The sequence below is a fragment of the Myotis lucifugus genome, unplaced genomic scaffold, assembly GCF_000147115.1.
Source record: "Myotis lucifugus unplaced genomic scaffold, Myoluc2.0 scaffold_311, whole genome shotgun sequence".
NCBI lineage: Eukaryota > Metazoa > Chordata > Mammalia > Chiroptera > Vespertilionidae > Myotis > Myotis lucifugus.
The window spans coordinates 240,450-263,744 of record NW_005871359.1 but is presented as its reverse complement, the minus strand read 5'-3'; the positions used below and the strand labels follow the sequence as shown (position 1 = coordinate 263,744).

The window sequence follows — 23,295 nt, the reverse complement described above, 5'->3', positions numbered from 1 at the left end:
GGCGCGTCTCCATGTGCTCCGTCTCCAGGCCCAGCTCCTCCTCCCCCAGCCACCAGCTCAGGGAGATCTCCTGTGGGTAGAAGCCCCGGGCCCAGCACCTCAGGGTGGTGCCCCTGCCTTGGATCGTGTGCCTTGTCACCTGCACCGTGGGCGGCTCTGCAGAGAGAGGTGGAGGGGGAGGGGCGAAGTGGCCCAGTTGTGTGACTCCAAGTCTGGATGTTTCTCTGACTATTTGCCGTGGGTGTTTTTTTTGTTGTTTTTGCTTTTTGCTATGCAACTACGGCGAGTGTGTGTGCTCATGTTCCTGTGTGAGCGCCCATGAGCATCACTGCGCCTGGGGTGCTGGCAGGCATCCAGTGAACGGTCCGGCCGAGACTCTGCGGCAGCGTGTGTGTCCGTGGCGATAGCGTGGGGCCGAGTGACGCGGCGTCAGGTTGTGTGCACTTGTGCGCGCGCGCGTGTGCCTCCGCGCGTGGGTGGATTGGGACCTGTGGTGTGTGGTTGTGCACTCAGGTTTCCTGTGTCGTGTATTTGTCTTGAGGGGGACGCCCCCTCCCGCTGCCTGTGGAACCCCCATTATGCCTCCCTCTTTGAGGCCGCCCCCCAGTACAGGATTCCCCTGCCACCACTCGGCTTGCAGGCGGGCGGGAAGTGGGGAGCCGCTGGGGTTCCAGACAGGCGAAGAGGAAGGGAGGGGCCAGGCCGGCCCCAGCCCCGCCTCCATCCCGAGGGGCCCGGGTCAGGGGGACGGGGGACGCCGGCCCTACCCATTTCCTGTCCAGCTGGCCGTCCCCTCCCCCAGCTTCCTCTCCCGTGGGCCTCCCGGGCCGGCCGGCGCGGAGGAGGGGCCCGAGCTCCGGGCTGATGGGGGCGCGGCCAACATTCTTCGGTCCTGCCTGGAGATGGGGACTCTCCACGCCCGGCGGGGGACAGGACAGCCTCTTCCTAATGCCCACTCCCACCGCCCATCTCCAGCGCCTGCTCCCCACGAGCGCACAGAGAGGGTGTCCCCGCCCGAGTCACACAGCGTGTTGTGACAGCTGAGGCTCCCGGGCCCCGCAAACGCTCCTCCCGACACCCCCTCCCCCTCTTTATCTCCCAGTGCTCCGTGGCTCCCCGGGATTCTGTGTGCCCTGGGCAGGTCCCTCGTCCTTTCTGAGCCTTGGTTCCTTGAGTCTCCACAACATTTATTGAGCGCCTGCTGTGTACCGGCTCTCGGGACTCGTTGTTACCGCTCGGGGAGCAGAGGGTGTGATGGGGAAGGAGAATGATGAAAAGCTGGAGAGTCGGTGGGATAATTTCACGGAGTGCCACGTGCTGGGCCGGGGGCGGGGGTCTCTGTGGAGGGGGACAGGACGGCGGCAGGGTCAGCCCGGCTCTGGAGGAGGGAGAGACGGGGAGGCGCCCGCTGCCCCGCGAGCTGCGGAGGGGGAGGCGGGCGGGAGCGGCCAAGCGCGGTTCTCATGGCAACGGGACGGCTCTCCAAACACAACCTCGGCGCCGGCGGAAAAGCCCTAGAACAGCGGGCGTTGGGCCCCCACGCGGCGTCTGGGAAGCTGAGCTGCGCGCACATCCAACCACGGCGCACGCATTGCAAGAGCAGAACCTGCAGAAAGAGCCCCACCACCCACCCATGCGAGGGTGGGCATGGGAAACACATTTTTTAATAAGGGTGGAAGTGGATTTGAACGATCTGGAAGCAGAATGCTCACACTGCAGTCACAGCAAGTGCAAATGCCCTGAGGTGGGCACGGAGTTCAGGCGTGGGAGGCAGAGTGAGGAGGGCTTCGTAGCTTAGCTGGAGCAGGGTAGTGATGGCGGGGAGTGCAGAGGAGCCGGAGGGGTTGGGGTTTGTTCTAAAAGAAATAGGAAGCCACAGGAAGCTGTGGAGCACCTAGGGGCGGAGTTTTAAGAAGCTACTGAGGCTGAGCGGTAGAGGTAGATCAGGAGGGCTCCAAGGAAGCAGGGAGGTTGCCCCTGGAAGAGGCCTAGGTAGACCGGGGCCTTGGGCCTGGTCAAGGGGACCAGGAGTGGGGTCGTCAGCAAGGAGGTGAAGGGTCAAGACTGGATCCCAGACTTGCGACCCCTTCGCAGTCTAGGGCCCACCCGTGTGTGGCTGAGTGCAGGGACTGCAGCCCTGAGCTGGGCCTCCATCTCTAGGGACCACCAACGACCCCCATACCCGACCGTGGAGGGTCGGGGCAGTGCCTGGGGGGAGGGGGGCGAAGCAGGTTCTGCTTTGAGGTATGGGGGCTGCCTGGAAGAGGGGCCTTCCCTTCCCCCATTCACTTCCTTCCAGCCCTTCCATTCTCAGACCCTTTGAGGGCCCACCTCCTAGGCCTTGGACTGGCTGCTCCTGCCGCCAGGAACTCTCTCTGGCTCCAGGCCTGGCCTATTCTGGCTCTTCCTCTGGCCTTTGGTCCCAGCAGTTCCTCCTCTGTCCCCTTCCCCCTCTGCTGCCCCCTTCCCCCTCCTCCCTTCCCTGGCCACATCCTCCATATTACTGGTTCTACACTAGCCTGTATGGGACTTGTCACTGTTGATAAAATAATGCCTCGAGTAGTCTGTTTGCAGCTCTGCCTCTCTCTCAGGATGGGCCCTCCCTGCGGACCCAGATGTCTGGCTGTGAATATGTTGCAAAAGTAGTAGGGGAGGCTGATTTGGGGTTTTCCTGATAATGGTTTTTTCTCTCCACAGGAGATGGGAGCAGCCCCCTTCCCATTACAGTGGGAGGCTTTGGAAGGGGCCAGGATCCGGGCTGGCGGCCCTCCTCAGCCCTGCGATGGAGGGGGCCACAGCTGGGAGCAGGGTCTGCACCAGGAGACAGTTCCTCTCAGAGCTGTAATTATGGGTAATTTTCTAACTGCAACACAAAAATTAAAACCCAAACACCAGGAAGGAAGAAGCCACAGCAGCTGGTGAATATGGGTAGTGGGTGAGGGTGCTGAGGCGTTGGGTAGGGGTTCCAGCCTCGACAGAGTGGGAGCAGGGCCCCCAGCCAGGGGTGCTGGTGGAGGGGCGGAGGGGCACAGGCGAAGGGTTGTTCAGACAGCATAGACTTCTTGGAAAACCAGCAACTACTTGGAGTCTCAGGTTACAAGTTACACCCCAAGACTGGTCACCTGGAGGCAGAAGTCCCCAGTGGAGGATCTGGGCCTGGGTTTGAACCCTGGCTGTGCCCTGTTCTGTTGTGTAGACTTGAGCAAGAGCTGACTGAACCGCAGCCCCGCCAGCCCACTGCCCTGCTCCCAGCAGCTTCTGGGGTTCCCACTGCCCACAAACTTAAGTACCTGCCCCTCTGCCTTGCACTTGAACTTTAGAGTCAAACCAATCATTAGGAGCCTGTGCACCCAGCACCTCATGAGAGAGGCAGCGTTTCTCTTCCCCATGTTACAGATGGGGAAACTGAGGCTCAGACAGGCACCAGGGGAGTCATGTGGGCAACCCAGAGGCAGCACTCCACCCCCTGAAGTGCCCCCAGCTCCCTGCCTAGGTCTGGGACACTCACTCTGGGATATTGGAGGCATTTTTGTGAGAACCTCAGGCCTGGGGGAAGGGGAAGGGAAGGGAGAGATGGCGGTGGGGGAGTCTATAGCAGCTGCTGACAAAGTTCTGCAGATAAAATAGGCTCAGAGCAGGGAAGCAACTTGCCCCAAGATGCATAGCAGAGAGTGGAGGTACCAGGTCCACTTTGGGGTGTGGTGGCAGTGCCCCCCCTTCTCTCTCCAGAGCCCAGGCCTCTTGTGGTGGAGGAAAGCATTTCCATGGCACCCTAAGGTTGCATTCTCACTCTGTGTGGTACACGGGGACAAATTTTTTCTGCCCCGTCCAAGGTCCCCCATCTTAACAGGAGTGGGGAGTAGATGCTCCCTAAGCACCAGAAACTAGGCATTTTTTGTCCATGATCCTGTTGCATGCACCCAGCTCATTCCCACCCCAGGGCCTTTGCACAGGCTGTTTTCCCTGCCTGGGACACCCTTCCCCTCCCGCTGGCTGGCTTCTTCTCGTTCAGGCCTCAGTTCCAGGGATGTCTCCTCAGAGAGCCCCTCCAATGTCCTGGGTCACATTGCTCTGTTGGATTTTCCTGAAAATTTTGTTTTTGCACGTTGATTGCTCATGTCCCCAGTAATTCACGAGTTTCATGAGCAGAGAATTCTACTGTTTTGTTTCATGCTGTATCCCTAGCCCTGAGAACAAGGCTTGGCACACAGTAGGTAGGCACTCAATAAATACCTGTTGCTGAACTAAAAATTACAAATGCCTCCTCTGTGCTGAGGCCTGAGGCCTCCAGTGTCCTCAGAGATCTCAGCCTAAGGGCCACACAGATTGTCACAACCCGCTTGTGGCTGAGGTGGGGTGCGGGGGTCAGAAGGGGGAGGAACCAATTTTCCACTTCTGCCAAGGCCACCCGCGCCTGCAATCCCTAGCTTGACCACACGAGGGCAGCAGAGACTCGCAGGTCCAATTCCTGAGGGTCCCTGGCGCCCCTTTGGAGCAGCTCTTGAGATCCCGAGTTTCAGGCTTGGAACCCAGTAGGTTTCTCTGATTTCACCTCCAAGTGGGCTTCCAACTAACGTTTACATATTAAGGAGTTGAATAATCTCATAGCAGAAAAAAATATTTCAAAAATCTCCCAGTTCTCCCCCCTCCAAAAAAACACACCCTCATTCCCATTTTGAGCTCTTTCCTCCAATCTTTTTGTTTTGTTTTTCCTTTTTTGTCCTATCTTTTTTCTCAAGAGGCCTTCCTTGACTAAACCCTCAAAACTGTCAATAGCCCCATCTAGTTGTCAGAATACCCCACAGTCATTTTTTTTTCCTCAACAGCGCTACTTTCTTAAAATTGATTTCAGAGAGGAAGGGAGAGGAAGAGAGATAGAAGCATCAATGATGGGAGAGAATCATTGATCAGCTGCCTCCTGCACGCCCCCCTCTGGGGATCTAGCCTGCAACCCCAACCTGAGCCTATGCCCTGACCAGGAACCGAATCATGACCTCCTGGTTCATAGGTCTACACTCAACCACTGAGCTACCCTGGCCGGGCGCAATAACACTGTTTTCCAACCTCCTTTGAATTTGTCAGTTTATAGTTCCATCACCTCCCTCACCGGAATGTCAGCTCCCCAAGGGCAGGAGTCTTGCTGCATGCTTCCAGTAGGCGCTCAGTTAATATTTGTGAAACGAACAAAACTTGCCAAAAATAAAATGAATCAAACCTAGCCGATAAAGCTAAATACCCTTATTAGTCCCCACCCCCAGGCAGCCGCTACCACCTGTGCATCCACAAGCGCCATGTGTGTTATGCAATGACTCTGCACACCTTCCAGGTGGACACAGACAAATGCAGCCTCATGGTCAACACACGGATTCAGGGCTGCCCCTCAGCAACTGTAGGGCCCTGGGCAAGCTACTCAAACACACTGTGCCTCAGTTTCCCCTGCTGTAAAATGGGCGGCAATGGTAGTTCCAATTTCAAGGGACTATTGTGAAGATTACACAACTGAATACTAATTAAGTAGCCAGTGCCTGGATGCCGCTACTTATAATTAAATATAATAATTATATATTATAATAAACATTTATAAATTATTTGATGATATGATATATTTCCATGTTGATACTTATATAGTTATACATAGTAAACAATGTTTTAAAAATCTAACTGCTGTATAGCATTCCTTTTTTTAATCATGAGATAAATGATTATTGTTAATTTTTTTTTAATATATTTTATTGATTTTTTACAGAGAGGAAGGGAGAGGGATAGAGAGTCAGAAACATCGATGAGAGAGAAACACCGATCAGCTGCCTCCTGCACACTCCCCACTGGGGATGTGCCCGCAACCAAGGCACATGCCCTTGACTGGAATCGAACCTGGGACCCTTGAGTCCGCAGGCCAACGCTCTATCCACTGAGCCAAACTGGTCAGGGCTATTGTTAATTTTTTAATTCCCTTCCCCCCTCACTCCCTCCCCTTTAACAACCATCAAGTTGTTCTCTATATCTATAGTTCTGTTTCTGGTTGTTTATTTTTTGTTAATCCTCACCTGACGATATTTTTTCCAGTTTTTTTTAGAGAGAATGGAAGGGAGGGGAGAGACAGAAACATCTATATGAGAGAGACACATTGGTTGCCTCCTACACGCACCCTGACCAAGCCTGGGTATCGAGCCTGCAACTGAGGCACGTGCCTTTGACCGGAATCAAACCCGCGACCCTTCAGTCCAAGGCTGATGCTGTAACCACTGAGCCAAACGGCTAGGGCTGTTTCTGTTTTGTTTATTAATTTATTTTGTTTTTTTAGATTCCACATATAAGCCCTGGTTAGGTAGCTCAGTTGGTTAGAACATCATCTGATATGCCAAGGTTGTGGGTTTAATGCAGGGGTGGGCAAACTTTTTGACTCGAGGGCCACAATGGGTTCTTAAACTGGACCAGAGGGCCGGAACAAAAGCATGGATGGAGTGTTTGTGTGAACTAATATAAATTCAAAGTAAACATCATTACATAAAAGGGTACGGTCTTTTTTTTTTTTTAGTTTTATTCATTTCAAACGGGCCGGATCCGGCCTGCGGGCCGTAGTTTGCCCACGGCTGGTTTAATGCCTGGTCAGGGTACCAAAAGGAAAAATGTGTACATATTAAGGTGTACAACTTGATGTTTGATTAATAGTGTGAGATATTCATTACACTCAATGTACATATCCACCTCCAGACTCCACGTGTAAGTGAGATCATGCAGTATTCCTTTACAGCACTTCACTTATCTTCATGTGGGATCCCCAGGAAGCAGCCCCTATGACCAGAATTCAAGAGCATAATTACTTGGGAGGTCACCCCAGGAGCCCGGGTCGCAGTGAGGCGAGAGGCGCCCTGCCGAAGATGTTGTGAGGGGCTCCCCGGAGGCTGGGTTTCCAGGGAGTCCCCAGGGAGACAGAGATGCTCTACCGGGAGGACTAGGAGCCTGGGCGTTTATAATCAACTGCCTTCGTCTGTGTTTCAGGGCTGCTCCTCGGAGAGCCTGTGGGCCGGCAGCATGGCCTCCTGTGGCCAGAGCAGGGAAATGCCATCTGGCAGGTGGCCTGCACCTTTTGACCACGGCCGCCTCAGTGCCATCTCTTGTTTGCCCACCCCCCTCCCAAAGGTATCCAGTGGCTTCTCAAAATTTGCTATAACCAACAAGGCCATGTGACCTCAAATAAGGTCTTTCCTCCTCATTGAAAATCAAGGATTACCTCCGGAATTAGATTTGTGTGTTCGTGGGCTATCGCTTTAGCCCATGGGACACTCAGCTGGTGCATTGGTCACGTGTGTCCCCAGCTCCAGGCTGGTGCTCACATTCATGTCTGCCTCCCAGCCTTTCACAGCCACCTACACAGTGGTCGTGACTGTCCTCATTTTAAGAGAAGAAAGCCAGCCCAGGCACAGGGAGGTTAAGGTACTGGCCGGAGGTCACACAGCAGGGAAGTGGCCAAGCATATCCCGGGCCGGGTTTGCTGAATGATTGCCTAGAGGTCTGGGGTCACCCACGTGGCAGGTAAACCTGTGGGCTTCACTGCCCCAGGCCAGCCCTTGGCCACCACACCTGCCTTCTGTCCTGACTTGCTGGCTCCAGAGCCCCGCAGACGCCTGAAGATCGCCAGCCCCCTAAATGGCCTCGGCTGCTGCTGTGTCAGGCTGCCCCACCCCTCCCCCAGGGGGGACCGGCCTCCGAGAGAGGGGTGGGGTTTCAAAGACTGTTAGGAGAGGATGGAGCTGGCAGGAAGCCAGGAAGGGGGCTGGGCCAGGAAGCCTAGGGGCTCCTAGGGGCAGGGCCCAGGCCGAGGCCTCACCCAGCGAGGGTGGGTGCAGGGCATCCGAGAGTGTTGGGCTCATGTAGCTGAACTGAGGGAACTCCTTCTCTCTCTCTCTCTCTCTCTCTCTCTCTCTCTCTCTCTCTCTCTCTCTCTCGGTCTCTGAGGGTCTCTGGAGCTCTCTGTGCTGATGCGATGGGCCAGCCCTTCCTGGAACTCAGGCCCAGGACCTGCTCGTGTGTGTCAGGTGGGCAGGAAGGGAGTATGAAGATGTGCCTTCCAGAAGCTTCCAGCTCCCCTCAGCCAGGGTGGGGGCCAGCGGAGCCAGAGTTCCCTCCCTTCCGCAGTCCTGGGCATGGCCCGCTGGGACTACAGCAAGAGGCCTAGACCCCAAGCCTGTTAACCTTATGACATGCTCCAGAAGCCAGAACCCCCCAAATTCGAGGCATTTCCAGACACCCAAGCCACAAGACGGAAGCCTCCCGAGCTCCAGGACACCCAGATATGTCAGACCCCAAACCTCTAGTTCCCCCAGAACTACTCTCCCAGGCCCCAGGCCTGCCTGCCCCCTCCCCCACAGCCCGAGTGTCTGCTGCTTCCTCATTTGCTCATTTCCTCTTATTCTAAGAGGCCTTCGTGTTGGACGCTACCCACTCCTTCCAGGACGTGGGGTGTGGGAGATGGCCCACCTGCACCTGGCCCGGTGGGACCCCTCTTCCCTCTTGTCCTGAAAACCTGAGTGTCTGGTGTGTACTTGCTGGCTAATTTTAATGTTTTAATTGAATGTGCTGACTATGATTCGCATTCCAATGAAATGATGGGATCCTAAAATAAAAAATATTAAAATGTACATGGTGCCCTTCTCCCTCCCAGCTGCCTGCCACTAAGAGGTAACCATGGGTATTTGTTTTTCATGTTTCTAGGTCTGTGAAATATGCCGTTGGTATTTTAATGGGAAGTGCGTTGAATTTATAGATTGCTTTGGGCAGTATGGACATTTTAATGATGTTGATTCTACCAATCCAAGAACATGGTATGTTCTTCCATCTCTTTATGTCTTCCTCTATCTCTTTTTTCAACGTCCTGTAGTTTTCTGAGTAGAGGTCTTTTACCTCTTTAGTTAAGTTTATTCCTAGGTAGCTTAATTTTTGTTTTTCATGTTTCATCCAAAGTTTCTGTAGGCAAATGAAATCTAGAAAATTATTATTATTATTATTTTATTTGCTTTTTTCAGTTAACATTTTCTCCTGGAGACAGCTGCTTCCACCCAGGCAGCTTCTACCCCAGGGCCTTTGCATAAGCTGTTCCACACACTGGGTGCCCTTCCCCCATCTCCTTACTCAGTAAGCTCCTTTATCCTTCTCAATAAGGATTCCTTGATCATCCCATTAAACAGGTGCCGCCCTAGCCCTGGCTGGTAGCTCATTGATTAGAGCATCTTCCCGATACACCAAGGTTGTGGGTTCGATCCCCAGTTAAAGCACATACAAGAATCAACCAATGAATGCATAAGTAAGTGCAACGACAAATCAATGTTTCTGCCGGGCCGTGTGGCTTGGTGGTTGAGTGTCCGTCCATGAACCAGGAAGTCATGGTTCAACTCTGATCAGGGCACATGCCCTGGTTGCAGACTCCATCCCCAGTAGGGGGCATGCAGGAGGCAGCCTATTGATGTTTCTATCTCTCTGTCCCTCTCCCTTCCTCTCTCTAAAATCAATAAAAATATATATATTTTAAAAACCAGTGCTTCTCTCTCTTTTCCTCTCTCCCTTCTGAGAGGAAGGGCAAGGGAGAGAGAGATAAAAACATCAATGATGAGAGAGAATCACTGATCAGCTGCCTCCTGCACGTCCCACACTGGGGATCAAGCCCACAATCCAGGCATATGCCCTGACCGGGAATCAAACCCGTGACTTCCTGGTACATAGGTCGACACACAACCATTGAGCCACGCCGGCCGGGCCATTTTAACCGTTTTAAAGTGAACAATTCAGTGGTATTCTAGAGCATTCATGTTGCACAACCATCACCTCTATCTAGTTTCAGAACATTTCCATCACCCAAAAGGAGACCTCGTCCCCATTAGTAGCCATTTCCCATCCCCCCGACTCTGGCAGCCGCTAATGTGCTTTCTGTCTCTAGGAATCTGCCTTGGTCTGTTCTGGGCATTTCACATAACTGAGGTCATACAACATGTGGCCTTTTGTGTCTGGCTTCTTTTACTTGGCATGTCTTTCAGGTTCATCCACATTGTAGATGTCAGTGCTTCACTCCTTGTTAGGGCTGAGTAATATTCCACCGTGTGGACGGACCGCGTTGCGTTCAACCTTCATCAGTTTACGCCCCTGACATTTTGCAAACGCAGATATTTTGCGGGAGTCCCAGGTGGGGTTGCTGGGTGAGTGGGCACATGTGTTCACGATTCTGGTGGCCTGGGCCAGGGTGCCTTTCCTGGGGCCGCACTGTGGAGATCCCCCCGCAGTGTGTGGGATTGCCTGTTTCCCCACATTCCGCCCAGCACAGATGTATCACACCTTTGAATTCTTGCCAATCTGATAAGTGAAAACGAACGGTCTCAGAGTTGTGATTACACTTTCTTATTTGGAGTAACTTTGGGAGGGTGTGTTGAAGAACAATTTGCAACCCTTTCTGAAAAGTCTCTGAATTCTTCTGAGTATGGAAATGGGAAGAGCAGAGTCTGAGGAGAGGGGAAAGTGGAAGGAGCGGACTGCAGCCTCCCAGAATCTGGAAGGCTCTTCGCACTTATCCCCTTTTACAGATGTGGAAACTGAGGCACAGAGAACAGTTAAGGTTGCACAGCGAGTCGGGGGCCAGAATGGAATTGAACTCAATCTGCCTGATATGCCAGGACCCCACTGAAGCTGAGACCTTCTCCCAGCCCAGCCCTGTCCACTCCCTCCTCCATCTCACTGCTACTATCCTTCAGGTCTGATTCAGGCTACCTCTCCCTGGGGGATACTGGTCTCCTCCCTGGATTCCCTCCCCAGTCCCCAGGCTCACTCCAGTTGTAAGTCTTGACACAATGCCCCTCCCCAGCTCACACATCTGCTTTGGCTCCCCATGGCCCTGGGAATAAAGTCCCACTCCTCAGCCTGCTTCAAGGCCTGTCCTCTGTTCCTCCTCCTACACACACACACACACACACACACACACACACACACACACACTACCAGTTCCTCCTCTTAGCATGTCCACTCCAGCCACTCCCCTGCTAACCAACAGTCCCAGGACCCGTGCTTTGAGCCCAGGGCCAAGGGTCTTTGCTCCTGCTGTGCCTTCTGCCTAGAATCTGCCAATGGGTTTGCTTCTGCCTGCCACTGCCTGTCATTCTCCAAGCCCCAGACTCAATGTCCCTTCACCCAGGGAACCTCCTCACCAACCCCGTAACATGGAGGCCTCTTGGTGCACGAGCAAGAGTGCTGAGTCTGTGGGGGAGACGAGGAACGTGGGGAGTCACAGGCAGGTTTTAGGAATCCTCAGCAAACTTCTATTCACGCGTTGAAGCTCCAATTTTAATGTCTCCTCCCCCAAGAAGCCTTCCAGGACTGTGTCCCTCCCTCTAGCCCTGTCCTGACTGCATGGGACTAGGGTGTCTGTGTACAGCTCTGTCCTCTCTCAGGACCGGGTGTTCCTCGAGAACCTGGTCAGGGCTGAGGCCTCTTGGGGCCCTGGGTGATGTCTGTGGAGTGAATAAATGAATGCAAGGGTTGAGAGTCAACTGAGCCGAGACCAGGAAGTGAGTTGATGAAGGCGTGGTGATGGGACCGCAGCGGGGATATTAATGGGGGTTGACTGGGCTCCAGCAAGAGGGAAGCGGGCCGCCCTTCCCCCTCCCGTGAGAATCCTGGGCCTGGAGGCCTTGCAGAAGGGCGGGTCTTCTCTGTGTCTTCTTCATTCTTGCCCTCTGCGCTCCACCCGGACTCCAGTTCCTCTTCCCCCGCGTCGCTGGGTGCAGAGTCTGCGGAGCGCTAGGGACCGGAGGGATTTGAGAGGTGCCGCGGCTCCTGTGCGCCCGGGTCCAGGTGATCCAGCACCAAGCTCTCCTCTGCGCCGGATCTCCCAGCACCGCCCAGGTAAAGGCGTGGTAATGGGGCCGCAAAGACAGGACAGAGGCTAGAACTGGGGTCTGTGCAGGGCCTGCAAATCAGAGTTCGGCACCCCCCACCCATCCACCCACCCCAGCCCAGCCCAGGACTCCCAGCCGCGGTGCTTGGGAGACCGGCCCTCTGCCGGGCCACCGCTCATTTGCATATAGTCGCGTATTGGCCAATGAAGCCGCCCGAAATGTTAGGGGCTTGAGCCAAGCCCAGGAACCCATCTGGTAGAAGGGGCAACGCTGGGACTGGCACCGGGGTCATGTACCCATTCCCCGGAGCGGAAAGACTGAGGCTGGAGGCCAGAGCCAAACAATAAGGGGCTACAAGTGAGGGGCTGCCTATTACCAAAAGCGTCCTGAGCTGTTCTGAGCCATTAAGAACAAACAAACCCAACTCACAATAAACCCAGGTGTGGAGGGTGAGAGCGGCCACAGGCAGGGGTCGGGCTTGGATTCTGGTGTCTCTGTCTAGGTTGCTTGAATGGGGCGCGCCCTGCCCTGGGCGCTGTGGTTGCTGCTGCTACTGCAGGATCCATGCAGCCTGGGGTTGTCCTGCAACGTGTCCTCGGGGGACGTGGACTGGGCCGCGGAGTTCACCGCCACCTGCTTGAACTTCAGCGGCCGAGGCCTGGACCTTCCCTGGAACAGGTCTCTGCAGGCCAGCAGCGTGCTCCTCCTGGACCTGTCTGGGAACGGCCTCCGGGAGCTCCCGGCGTCCTTTTTTGCCCGCCTGGAAAAGCTGCAGGTCCTGAATGTGACCAACAACCCTCTGGACCGCGTGGACGCGGAGCTGGCAGGACGCTGCGCCCTTGACTTGAAGGCTGACTGCCGCTGCAGCCTGGCCTCCTGGCACAAGGTCCGGCGGGACAACTGCTCTGACCAGCTGCCCCCGCAGTGCCTGGATGCCGGCACCTTCACCTGGCGCAACCTCTCCACCTTCCTGGAGGTCAGCTGCCCCCCTGGCCTGTCCTGGGCGGCCATTGGGGCACTGGCAGCCAGTGGAAGCCTGCTCCTTGGGCTCATCATAGCTGGCTCATTGCTGGCCTGGAGATTCCGGTCACGCTGGTCACCCAGGAGCCAGAGCCAGGACAAGACATGGGCTGCTCCAGATGGTCCCAGGCCCAGCTCAGGCTGGCAGCCAAAATACAGTAGCCGGAGCCTCAGCCTTCACCAACCAGAAGCCACCCTACCCAGACCCCCCACACCTGACTATGAGAATGTGTTCATAGGCCAGCCACCTGCCGAGGACCAGTCGGCCACACACGGGTGAGTGACCCACACGCATTTGCCTGTTAGACTTTGGAGCCAGATGGCCAGGGTTCAAATCCCAGCTCTGCCTCTCGCAGGCTGTGTGACCTCGAGCAATTAGTGTTTCCCCTTCCGGGTCTCAGTGCCTCATCTGTAAAATGGGGATAACAGCAACCCCGCCTTATGGAGTTTGGGTAAGAATAAGTGAGCCCCTGCAGACAGGACAAACTCCCTTCATGACCTACAAACCCAGTTTCTGGCTGCCAAGGACAGGGAGAGAGGAGGCCAGTGCTCTCGGCAGAGTGGGGGCTCTGCGGTAGCGGTCACCAGCCTGGCTGCAGATTCCGTGTGACCCAGCGCTGCCTCTGAACACTATTTCCGTCTTGTGGAATGGGGACAGCCCTCCCTCCATCTCTCTTGGACACATGAGAGATGCTAAGAAAGACATCTGTGTCCATCTCCCCTATACAAAGCCCCAGCGTCTCTAGATCAGGCTGGGGTTAGGTAGGTTCAGCTTTCCCAGGTTGGATGAGAAGCGGGTGGGATTTCAGGGGGAGGCACCGGTGGAAACAATGTCAGCGGGTGGGAGAGAACAGAGAAACTGCTGTCAATGGGTTTGGAGACAGCAAAACATTAGAGCTGAGGCTGAAGGGGTTGGGAGGGTACAAGCAAGAAGGGAACAGGTCCTGGCTGAGTTTGGAGGGTGAGATCCCGATTGGGGGAGGGGGGCGGGCAGTGGGAGTCTATTGATGAGAAATGAGAGAATATGCAAAGCAGATTAAAACACGGCTTAAAAGCAGAAGTGGTCTTCGGTAGGGATTTGAGGGAACTAGACTTGCTAAGGCAGCTTGTGCCCTGATGCTCCCCTCTGCTTCCCTGTCACTAAGGGTTCACGGCCGGTCTCTTCTGAAAACATTTAGGATTGGATGCGTCATTCCCACTCTGCATTTTACAGATGAGAAAGATAGGCTCTGGGAGGAAAGGGAATGACTTTCCCAAGGTCACACAGTGAGTCAGAGGCAGAGGAAGGAAACAAACTCTGACTCCCAGTCCTGTCCATCCCTGTACAACCATATATGTATTTGGAGTAATTCATACTAAAGTGTGAATGAGTGATAGACACCACTTACCCAAAGTGGCCTTTGTTACAAGAGGACCCGGGGTGGGATTAAGATGTTCTGAAGGAAGGAACGTTCTTCTCTGGGGGGTCTTGCCTACCATAGCTAAACATTCCTAAGGAGCAACCTCCTCCCCAACTAATGTATGGATGCAGAAAGGGAGTCTCCGAGACTTATTTTTATTTTGTGGCCACAAAGTCTGCCGCTTCAGGGACCATGGACACATTTCCTATCTATAAGGACAGACACTGGCTCCAGCCACGTATGTTTATGGGGCTGATGTGACCAGAGCTACCAATTTTTCGAGAAGAAACTGAAGGCTAGATTTTAATGTAAAAAAACAAGACAACCATCTCAACTTTAAGGAAGGGGGGAAAAAAATGCTACAATAGCCCAAAGTCTTCTGACCTCAGCATTCTGTGCTGAATCCGCAGAACCTTCCCTGACTCACTGACCCTGACTTCCTTTCCTCAGAGAAAGTTGCTAGGCTGGGAGAACAGTGCCCCTGGCTTCAGTTTCTTCATATGGAAATGAGTGGACTGGGTCACTGAACTGCCTTTGCCTCTCAAAGCTGATGTGCCTCCCCTCTGAGTCCTCCTTCCTGTCTGTCTGTCCCCACAGGGCTCACCCTTCAGAGGACAGTGACTTCTACATGAACTACGAGGACCTCCAACAGGCCTCCCAGCCCGTCTACGGCAACCTGCAGTTCCCGGGCCAGGCTCCCGCGGTCGATGATGAGTACGTGATCACAGGGCACTGAGCCTGAACTCCAGCCTGCCCCACTCCAGGTGATTCGGGCCATTCTGGATCCCCCTGGCCTCAGTCTCCCAGCCCGAGGAACGGGGATAGGGAAGAGCTGTCCTTGCAGCCCTCTGCCCAGCTCCTGCTCTGCTCTTCCGCCCCCTCGGCTGCTAGAAGGGGAAGAGGAGACTCCAACACAGACACAGCAGGTTCACACAGTCAACTCCATTGTCACCTTCCTCTCGGTGTGCAGATGGTGCTCAATAAACACTGTGGGGCTGGTGGGGCTGCTGGCTCAGAGGGAGAAGGTTCCTTTCAGTGGCTTCCTGAGCTCTCAAGACTAGATCTCTGGAGACTCCTGAATTTCTCCCCAGCCCCTCCCCTCTGTCCCTCTCAGGTCCCCTCCCAGGTACCTGGCACCCAGACTCAGTCCCCAGGGCAGCCCACGCCAGCCCCAGAGGGATTTATGTAACTCATGAATCAGGACTGTGTCCTTCCCCCGCTCACACACCCTCTATGGCTCCCCATTGTCCCTGGGTCCTCAGTCTGGTAGAGGACTGTATGACCCAGCCTTGTCACCTCGCTGCCTCTCCCATCCCTCTGCCCTTCTGGTCTGGGCCCCATCCCCACCTAACCCACTCCCTTCTGAAGCTTTCATTTTCCTAAGCCTTTTCCCCAGAATGCCACCCCTTCCTCTTTTTCTTACTCGTAAACACCCTAATCGTTGCAGAACTATGGCTAGGGCGTCAGGGGGCATGAGTTCAAGTCCTAACTCTGCCATTAACTCCACGGGTCTCGTTCCCCCCCATCTGTAAAATGCAGTGTTAGAATTGGTCTCTAAGACTGTGTTTTTTAAAAATATTTTTTTAATATGGATTTCAGAGAGGAAGAGGGAGGGATAGAAACATCAATGATGAGAAGAATCATTGATCGACTGACTCCTGCACAGGGTGGAGCCTGAAACCCAGGCATGTGCCTTGACCAGGAATCGAACCATGACCCCCTAGTTCATAGGCCAATGCCCAACCACCGAGCCACACTAGCTGGGCTCTTAGTCTGTTTTAGCTCTAATATACTGATATCTTAACTCGTCCAGAAACAGGAGCCCTGAGAGATGAGGAGATAGAGGGAAACTGACCCAGAGAAATGGAGCTAGACAAGCATGGAGGCAGGGACGTCCCAGGCTGCCCTTGGAGGGTCACTAGCACCGTCCAATTGCCCGTCAGGTCCAAGAACGCCCTGCTGCCCATTCACTGACCCTTCCACTCACCCCTCTCTTAGGTCCCCTGTGGGAACTGAGGCCAGGGAGGGGCAGGCTCTTCCCAGGGTCCCCAGCTCACGCACCACAGGAGCCAGGTCACACAAATTCATTTTTATTACCACAGTTTAAATAAACGTACACCCTGCTGGATCAGCCCTCCCCAGCTCTCTGGTCCGCAGGCCAGTCACCCCAATAAATTAATAATAAATATCAACTTATAAAAACTTTGTTTTTGGCGGCAGGCCGCAGACAGCAGTGGCTATAATTGTTATTTCAGGTCCCACTAGCCCATTCCATTGGACAGGCAAGGACTGAGGTCGCCTCCGCTGAGCACGCCGTCGATGAAGGTCTCGGTCCGCTCACAAGCAGTGGCAGTCGCTGGCCACGAGGTCGTCGTAGGGCGTGAGCGACACGCGGCCCTCGCTGTCCCGGTGCAGGAGCACCACGGGCTCGTAGCTGGCGGGCACGCAGCACGGCGCAGGGACGCCCTCGGGCTTCAGGCGGTGCAGACGCGCCAGCATCTGCGCATGCCTGTTCGCCGACCGGAACTGGCTCGGGCACGCGCCGCTGCACATGCGCACATCCAGCTCGCGCGGGGCCAGGACCCAGTCGGCCCAGCCCAAGTCGTCCAGCGTTGCGCGCAGGCTCCGCAGGCGGCAGCAGCGCCCCTCCCCGAGCGGGCAGCCGTCCTGAGCGCGCGCATGCGTGCTGCGGCGTTCCCTGCCGGCGCGTGGCCGCCAGTGCAGCTCCAGCCGGAGCCGTGCGGAAGTCGATGCCGCCAGCAACCGGTCAGATGGCGGCAGCCGGTGCAGAGGCAGTGCGGGCTCCCGGGAGACGCCGAAGCCGATCTGACGCTGCAGCGGCCGCGTCACATCCCACGAGCCCGACTCCGTCGGGGACAGCCTGAGCAGGGCCCGATGCAGGCGGGAGGCTGCGGGGAGCCCCTTCGTCAGGTTGGCCCGGGGGATGCCCAGGTGCAGGTGGCCGCCTGGTCCAAGTCTCACTGTGGGAGAGAGAGGAAGGCCAGTCACCCACGGGCCTACTGTGTGCCGGGCGTGAGGGTGCCCATTTCCTCCCACAGGCCAGGCTGGATCCCACCTCAGGGCCATTGCATAAACCCCTTCCTCCACCAGCCACACTCCCTGAATCCCTCCAACCTGCCTAAAATAGGCACCACCCTGTTTTGTTTGGTAGGGATTTGTCTGCCAGATCACCACGGTGCATGGCACACAGTAGGTGCTTAGTCAAATGCTGATGCTGCCTCCTCCTGGCAGTCAAAAACATTTTCATTGAAGGCCTACTAAGTACTGGGGCTAGGGTTTCAGCAACCAGACACTGTTTTCAACTCCTTGGGTCTCGGTTTCCCATCTGAGAAATGAAGGGTACCAGGCTCCCCGGAATTCGCAGACCCCCAGCTGGTACAGGTGTTGGGGCTACTACAGAGACTGGTGTTTGAGTTGCTGCATGAGCACCACCGGTTTGTTAGACTAAAAGGGCGAGAGGTTTACCTGGAGTCTGACAGCACCAGTGGGATTAGGGCGGGATAAAATCACCTCTTCTGGTTTGACACCCTCTCCCCAGCCCCTCCCAGTTCCTAGCGCAGGCCAGATCTGCCCTCTCCACCTCCCGGAGTCTTCTCGGAAAATACTCCCCTCCTTTCAGGGCACCTAGCACATGCCACTTCAGCAGTGCCTGGCAGCGAGATTGCATCAGATTCAGAACCAGTCCCGGTGGGTTCTTCCCCTCTTTGTGCACCAAGTCCCCTGCTCCCCTTCCCACCCCCCCGCCCTGCCCCTGCATCCACCCTCTAGGATCCCACCCACCTCAACCCCAGCTACATTCAAGGACAGGGACCACGCACCCTGCCGACCTCATCCCAGGGCTCTCGAGGCTAGGTGAGCCTTCAGGAGACTCGCTGGCTTCTCTCGGCCTCAGTTTCCCCGTCTGCTATCCGGGGAGATGTAATTCCCCTCTCCCATGTTGGCTAAGCTTGTCCTGATGCAAACAGGAACGCTAGCTCCCCAATCAGCCCCGAGGAGGGACGCGTTTGTCCGGCTCACAGATGGGGAAACTGAGGCCCAGCATCATGCTCTATAACTCAGAACCACTGGTTAGATGATAGAAGCTGCTTGGGTTGGGGGGGGGGTGTATTCGAGATTTCACTCACGCTTTGGGGTGAGTATCTGGACGTGAGAGGCAGGGATGAGGTCAGGGTTCGAGTCTTCCCACGTCTGGTTTGCTCGAAGCCTGGTCAGCAAATCTTCGTAGCGTTTCCTCAACTCCTGGAACCTGGAGATATTCGGACTGGAGTGTGCCTGTGAGGGCCCCGGGAGGACCGGGAGGTGCTCCTGAACAAGAGATAGGGCGCCCCCCGACGGCAGCCAGGAGAGCGTCAGCAGCATCAACAGCATCGCAGGCAGCGCGGTGTCGTGGGGCCCTGCCCGGGCAAAGCTGTGCTCCTTGTGCTCTGAGCTGTGACTGACCGGACGCTGCTGCCAGACCTTTATATTCCCCGGACTTTGTCCGCCCCCGCCCGCCTGGTCCAGCCGACACAGTAAACACTCCAGGGACCACAGCTGGGCAGGGTCTGTGGCTGCTTTCCTGGGGGAGAAGCTGGAGGGTGGTGCTCCTGGGAAGCTGGGGCCCGGGAGAGCCTCTGAGACGCAGTAGTGTCTTCCTCTGTGAAATGGGGACATCATCCCAGGTTGCTGGGCTGATGGGAAGAATGATTTTCTTAAAAAAACACCCCACAACATTATTACGTGCTAAACTCCATAGCAAGAGCGTAAGAAGTGGCCTTCTTTCCTGATGGTGTTTCCTCTCTTCCCTCTCTGGTTAGAACCAAAGGCTGAAGATATTGAAAAGCAAAGCAGCTCTAGCTGGTTCGGCTCAGTGGATAGACCACCGGCCTGCAGACTGAAGAGTCTAGGTTCAATTCCAGTCAAGGGCACATGACTGGGTTGCAGGCTCAATCCCCAGTAGGGGGTGTGCACGAGGCAGCTGATCAATGACTCTCATCATTGATGTTTCTATTTCTCTCTCCCTCTCCCTTCCTCTCTGAAATCAATAAAAAAAAATTTTTTTAAAGAAAGAAAAAGCAGAGGAAAAGGGGCCAGAAAGAGCGAAAAAGTGTTACCTGGGTTCTCTCCATGACACCTCTGTTTCTTCATTTGGGAAATAAGGGCTGAGACTTTCAATGGAGAGAAGGGTTACATGATGTATAAAGGACACAGTAGGCATATAGTAGGTGCTTCATAAACTGGGTGTTTTTGCAGTTACTCTTCCTCATCTGGGAAACTCCTACTCATTCTTCAAAACCCTACTCTAAAAGCCCCTCCTCCATTCATTCCCCCAATCCAAGCCTGACCCCCAGCACTGGCAGTGTTGACTCTGTCTGCCCCAGACGTGGGGGTTCCTGGAAGATTTGGGCAGGGATAAAGCCACCAGTTCCTTGGCTGGGCCCAGAGAGTAGGTGACAAGGAATTGGAGTGCTGCACTTTAGGGCAGGGAGTGCTGGTGTTAGTCAGCCACCAGATGGTGAAGGGGCAGAAGGTGCCCCAGGCACACCCTTCCTCCTGGGTCACCCAGAACTTCTGGCCCCAGGCACTGGCCCCTGTGCCATGGAGAGGGTGGGCAGCCATGTGAGATAGATGGTGGGATGTATAATGTGTGATAGGAGTGTGCAGGCAGGAAGTACAAGGATCAGTGGGGGCCACACAGCCATGTTCCTGCTGGGAGAACCGAGTTCAGCCCTCTCTCCCAGCACATACCCCCCAGCTGTGCTAGGCCAACCAAGTCTAGCCTCCCCTCCACCCCCGCCCCTGGCACCCCCCTCGTCAGCCTTAGCTCTGTGCAGTGGAATTATACCAGGCGATAGGAAAGTCCTGAGGTCCCTGTGACCTCCCAGGTAATCTGCAGGTGCTTAGTTAAACACATGTGCTCACCCTAACATCCTCTTGCCCCACCAGCTTGGCACAAAGTACTCAATAAAGGATGTAGGGATGACTAGGCAAGGAGCTAGGGCTCCCTCCCCCCACACACACCAGCAGAGGCCAGAGAGTTACTCCAGAGTGCTGAGTCATCCTCACGTGGCAGAGCAAGGTCAGCAGGAGGCAGAGAGAGCCCAGCACAGGGGGTGCTGTCCAAGGTGGCAGCCTGCAGATCAATAACGGTGAGACCACAACATTCACTGGACTCCAGGCTGCGGGGACCATTCATTTCCATGAATGGATAAGGGAACCAAACCCCAGGGGCACAAGAAGGTACATAGGTTTTAGGGGGTGACTCCACAAAGGGGACCTCACACATGTCTGGCCTTCTACTGGGCCATGTGTTCCCCTGGTATTTCTAGGCCTGGGATAGGATTCTGAAGTCCCCCCGTCTATTTATGGTTTCCCCCAAATATAACAGCCTCCAAGAGTTTGCCCTGATCCAGACACATCGGCCTGGACAGCTGTCAGCCCCAGAGAAGCCATTCTGTGCTCACATTCCTGCCCCTCCTCTCCCTGACACTGGGCACAGGGGAGAGCCTCAGTTTCCCCATCTGTAAAAGGTGGTCGCCCTAGTTGGTTTGGCTCAGTGGATAGAGTGGGGGCCTGCGGACTAAAGGGTCCCGGGTTCCATTCCAGTCAAGGGTACCTCCCTGGGTTGTGGGCTTGGTCCCCAGTAGGGCGTGTGCAGGAGGCAGGCAATAAATGATTCTCTCTCATCGTTGATGTTTCTGTCTCTCTCCTCATTTCCTCTCTGAAATCAATAAAAATATTAAAGAAAAAAATGGTGGTAACAGAACTCGTGTCAGGGCCGCGGGGAGGGCACACAGGGAGTGGGGTTTTGCACATGCTGGGGGTCAACACTATCATAATTCAAATTCCAGTGCCACCCCCTTGCTCTGTGGCTGAGAGGGTCTGTGCTTGGCTCTCCCTGCCCCAGGCTGGGGTTTCTGGAAGGCTGGGGAAAGGAGGAAGCCAGTCTGGGCCCCAGTCCCTTGCTGGGCCCAGAGAGGAAGTAGCAAGGAATTGGGGTGCTGAGGTTTAGGGCACAAAGGGCTGGTGTCAGGACTAGCCACCAGAAGGTGATGGGGGAGGGGGTGCTCCAGGAACCCTTCCCCCTGAGTCACCTGGACCTTCCTCCACTGCTCAGGACTCCGGGCCCCTGGCACTGGTCCCTGTGCCACGGAGAAGATGGGCAGATGGTGGAGGTGTGTAAAGTGTGACAGGGGTGTGCAGGCAAGAAGTACGGGATCAATGGAGGCCACAGAGCAAGGCTCCCACTGGAAAAACAGGATCCAGCCCCCTCCCCAGCACAAAGCCACTGGCTGCGTAGGCCACCAAGACTCCAGCGCCCTTGGGCTCCGCCTCAGCTCCCTGCGGTGGGTTATCACCAGGTAATGGGAGGGGCCTGGGCCAACCCACCTCCCACCTTCATTAAGCCCTGGCTTCTCATCAGGGGCTCCCCTACCATCCTGGCTGCAGCTGGTCAGGAGGTTCAACTAGCCTCATCTTTCCACTCGGACCCATTCCCTCTCTAGTGATGAGGAAGTGGAGGGGCAGGTAAAGTGGGTAGGGGTGTAGGGATGACCCATCCACGAGACCCTGCATGCTCACACGGCTGTGCAGAGGTCGCATCTGAGTTCCGTCAGAGGCTGAGTTCCCGGGAACACAGAAGCGGGGGGCTGTCTGAGGCCATCTCTCTTCAGGCAGGAGGCTCCACAGAAATTAACAGGAGAGCCACCATTTGAAAGTGAACGATTCTGTGGCCTTTAACACACTCATGATATTATACAACCATCTTTTCCAGAACTTTTCCATGACCCCCAAAGGAGATACCATCTGCCTTAGCAGCACTCCCCAGTCCCCCTGCCCCAGCCCCTAGCAACCACTCATCTGCTTTCTGTCTGGAATCTGATTTGCCTGTTCTGGACACTTTACATTAAAATATTCTGCACCCAATTTCCAGCGTTGGGAGGGGAGGTTCCCCACACCAACAATTCTCCCTCACCAGCTGGGTATCCCATAATTCAACCCAGTTCTGACATCTGTTGCCTGGAGACAGCGTCAGATCCCATAGGTTCAGGGCTTTCGGTCCCACATGACTGTCCCCACCCCAAACCCTCTCTCCAGATGCCAACTGAACTGCAAGTCCAGATTGTCACCTGTGCTTCTGGCCCCCTTCTTAGGTTCGATGAGTTTGCTAGAGCAGATCAGAGAACTTCAGAAACCCATTTACTCACTAGAGTACTCATTTATTACAAAGGGTATTCACAGATAAGAATCAGCAGCCACATGAAAAGATGGACGGGACAAGGTGTGGGGAAGGGCATGGAGCTTCCATGTCCTCTCCGAGGCACCACCCTCCCAGCACCTCCTGTTCACCAACCTGGAAGCTCTTGGAACCCCATCATTCGGGGTTTTATGGAGGCTTCCTGACGTAGGCATAGTTGATTAAGACCTTGGCCATTGGTGATTAATTCAACCTCCAGTACCTCTCCTCTCCCCTCCCCAGAGGTCAGGGGTGGACCTGAAACTTCTAATCATGTTGCTGGCTCCACTGGCCACCAGCCCCATCCTTAGTTATGTTTATACTAGAGGCCCGTTGCATGAAATTCGTGCAAGAGTAGGCCTTCCTTCCCCCAGCTGCCGGCACCAGCTTCCCTCTGGCACTCGGGACCCGGGCTTTCCTCGCAGCCCTGGCTTTGTCTGGAAGATCATCCAGCCGGCCAGTCTAATTAGCATATTATGCTTTTATTATTATAGACTAGAGGCCCAGTGCACGAAATTCGTGCACGGGGAGGGGGTCCCTCAGCTCAGCCTGCACCCTCTCCCAATCCAGGACCACTGGCTCCTAACTGCTTGCCTCCCTGATCACCCCTAACTGCTCGCCTGCCTGCCTGATCACCCCTAACCTCTGCTTCAGCCCCCGCTGCCATGGCTTTGTCCAGAGGGGTGTCCAGAATTATGTCCAGAAGGTCGTTTGGCTGTCCAGTCTAATTAGCATATTATGCTTTTATTATTATAGATTA

General features: G+C 55.1%; 3 protein-coding genes across 3 annotated transcripts in view; 1 reads left to right on the top strand and 2 right to left on the bottom strand.

The window, feature by feature from the left end:
• Window positions 1-7,874, bottom strand: part of SSBP4 (single stranded DNA binding protein 4) — a 25,584-nt gene extending 17,710 nt beyond the window's left edge. The window contains exon 1 of the mRNA XM_023763995.1: window positions 7,832-7,874. Within this exon, the coding sequence (XP_023619763.1) occupies window positions 7,832-7,874 (43 nt within the window). The remainder of the gene's footprint in view (window positions 1-7,831) is intronic.
• Window positions 7,875-11,756: 3,882 nt separating this feature from the next.
• LRRC25 (leucine rich repeat containing 25) lies at window positions 11,757-16,501 on the top strand. The gene is made up of 3 exons (XM_006100370.3): window positions 11,757-11,886; window positions 12,382-13,175; window positions 14,897-16,501. Exons 2-3 carry the CDS (start codon window positions 12,391-12,393, stop codon window positions 15,033-15,035), a joined length of 924 nt encoding a protein of 307 aa, XP_006100432.1. The 5' UTR covers window positions 11,757-11,886; window positions 12,382-12,390; the 3' UTR covers window positions 15,036-16,501.
• GDF15 (growth differentiation factor 15) lies at window positions 16,374-19,957 on the bottom strand. The gene is made up of 3 exons (XM_014465862.2): window positions 19,414-19,957; window positions 18,445-18,990; window positions 16,374-17,280 (listed from the first exon to the last, which is right to left on the bottom strand). The coding sequence occupies exons 1-3, from the start codon at window positions 19,445-19,447 to the stop codon at window positions 16,637-16,639; spliced, it is 1,224 nt and encodes a 407-aa protein (XP_014321348.2). The 5' UTR covers window positions 19,448-19,957; the 3' UTR covers window positions 16,374-16,636.
• Window positions 19,958-23,295: the final 3,338 nt, after the last annotated feature.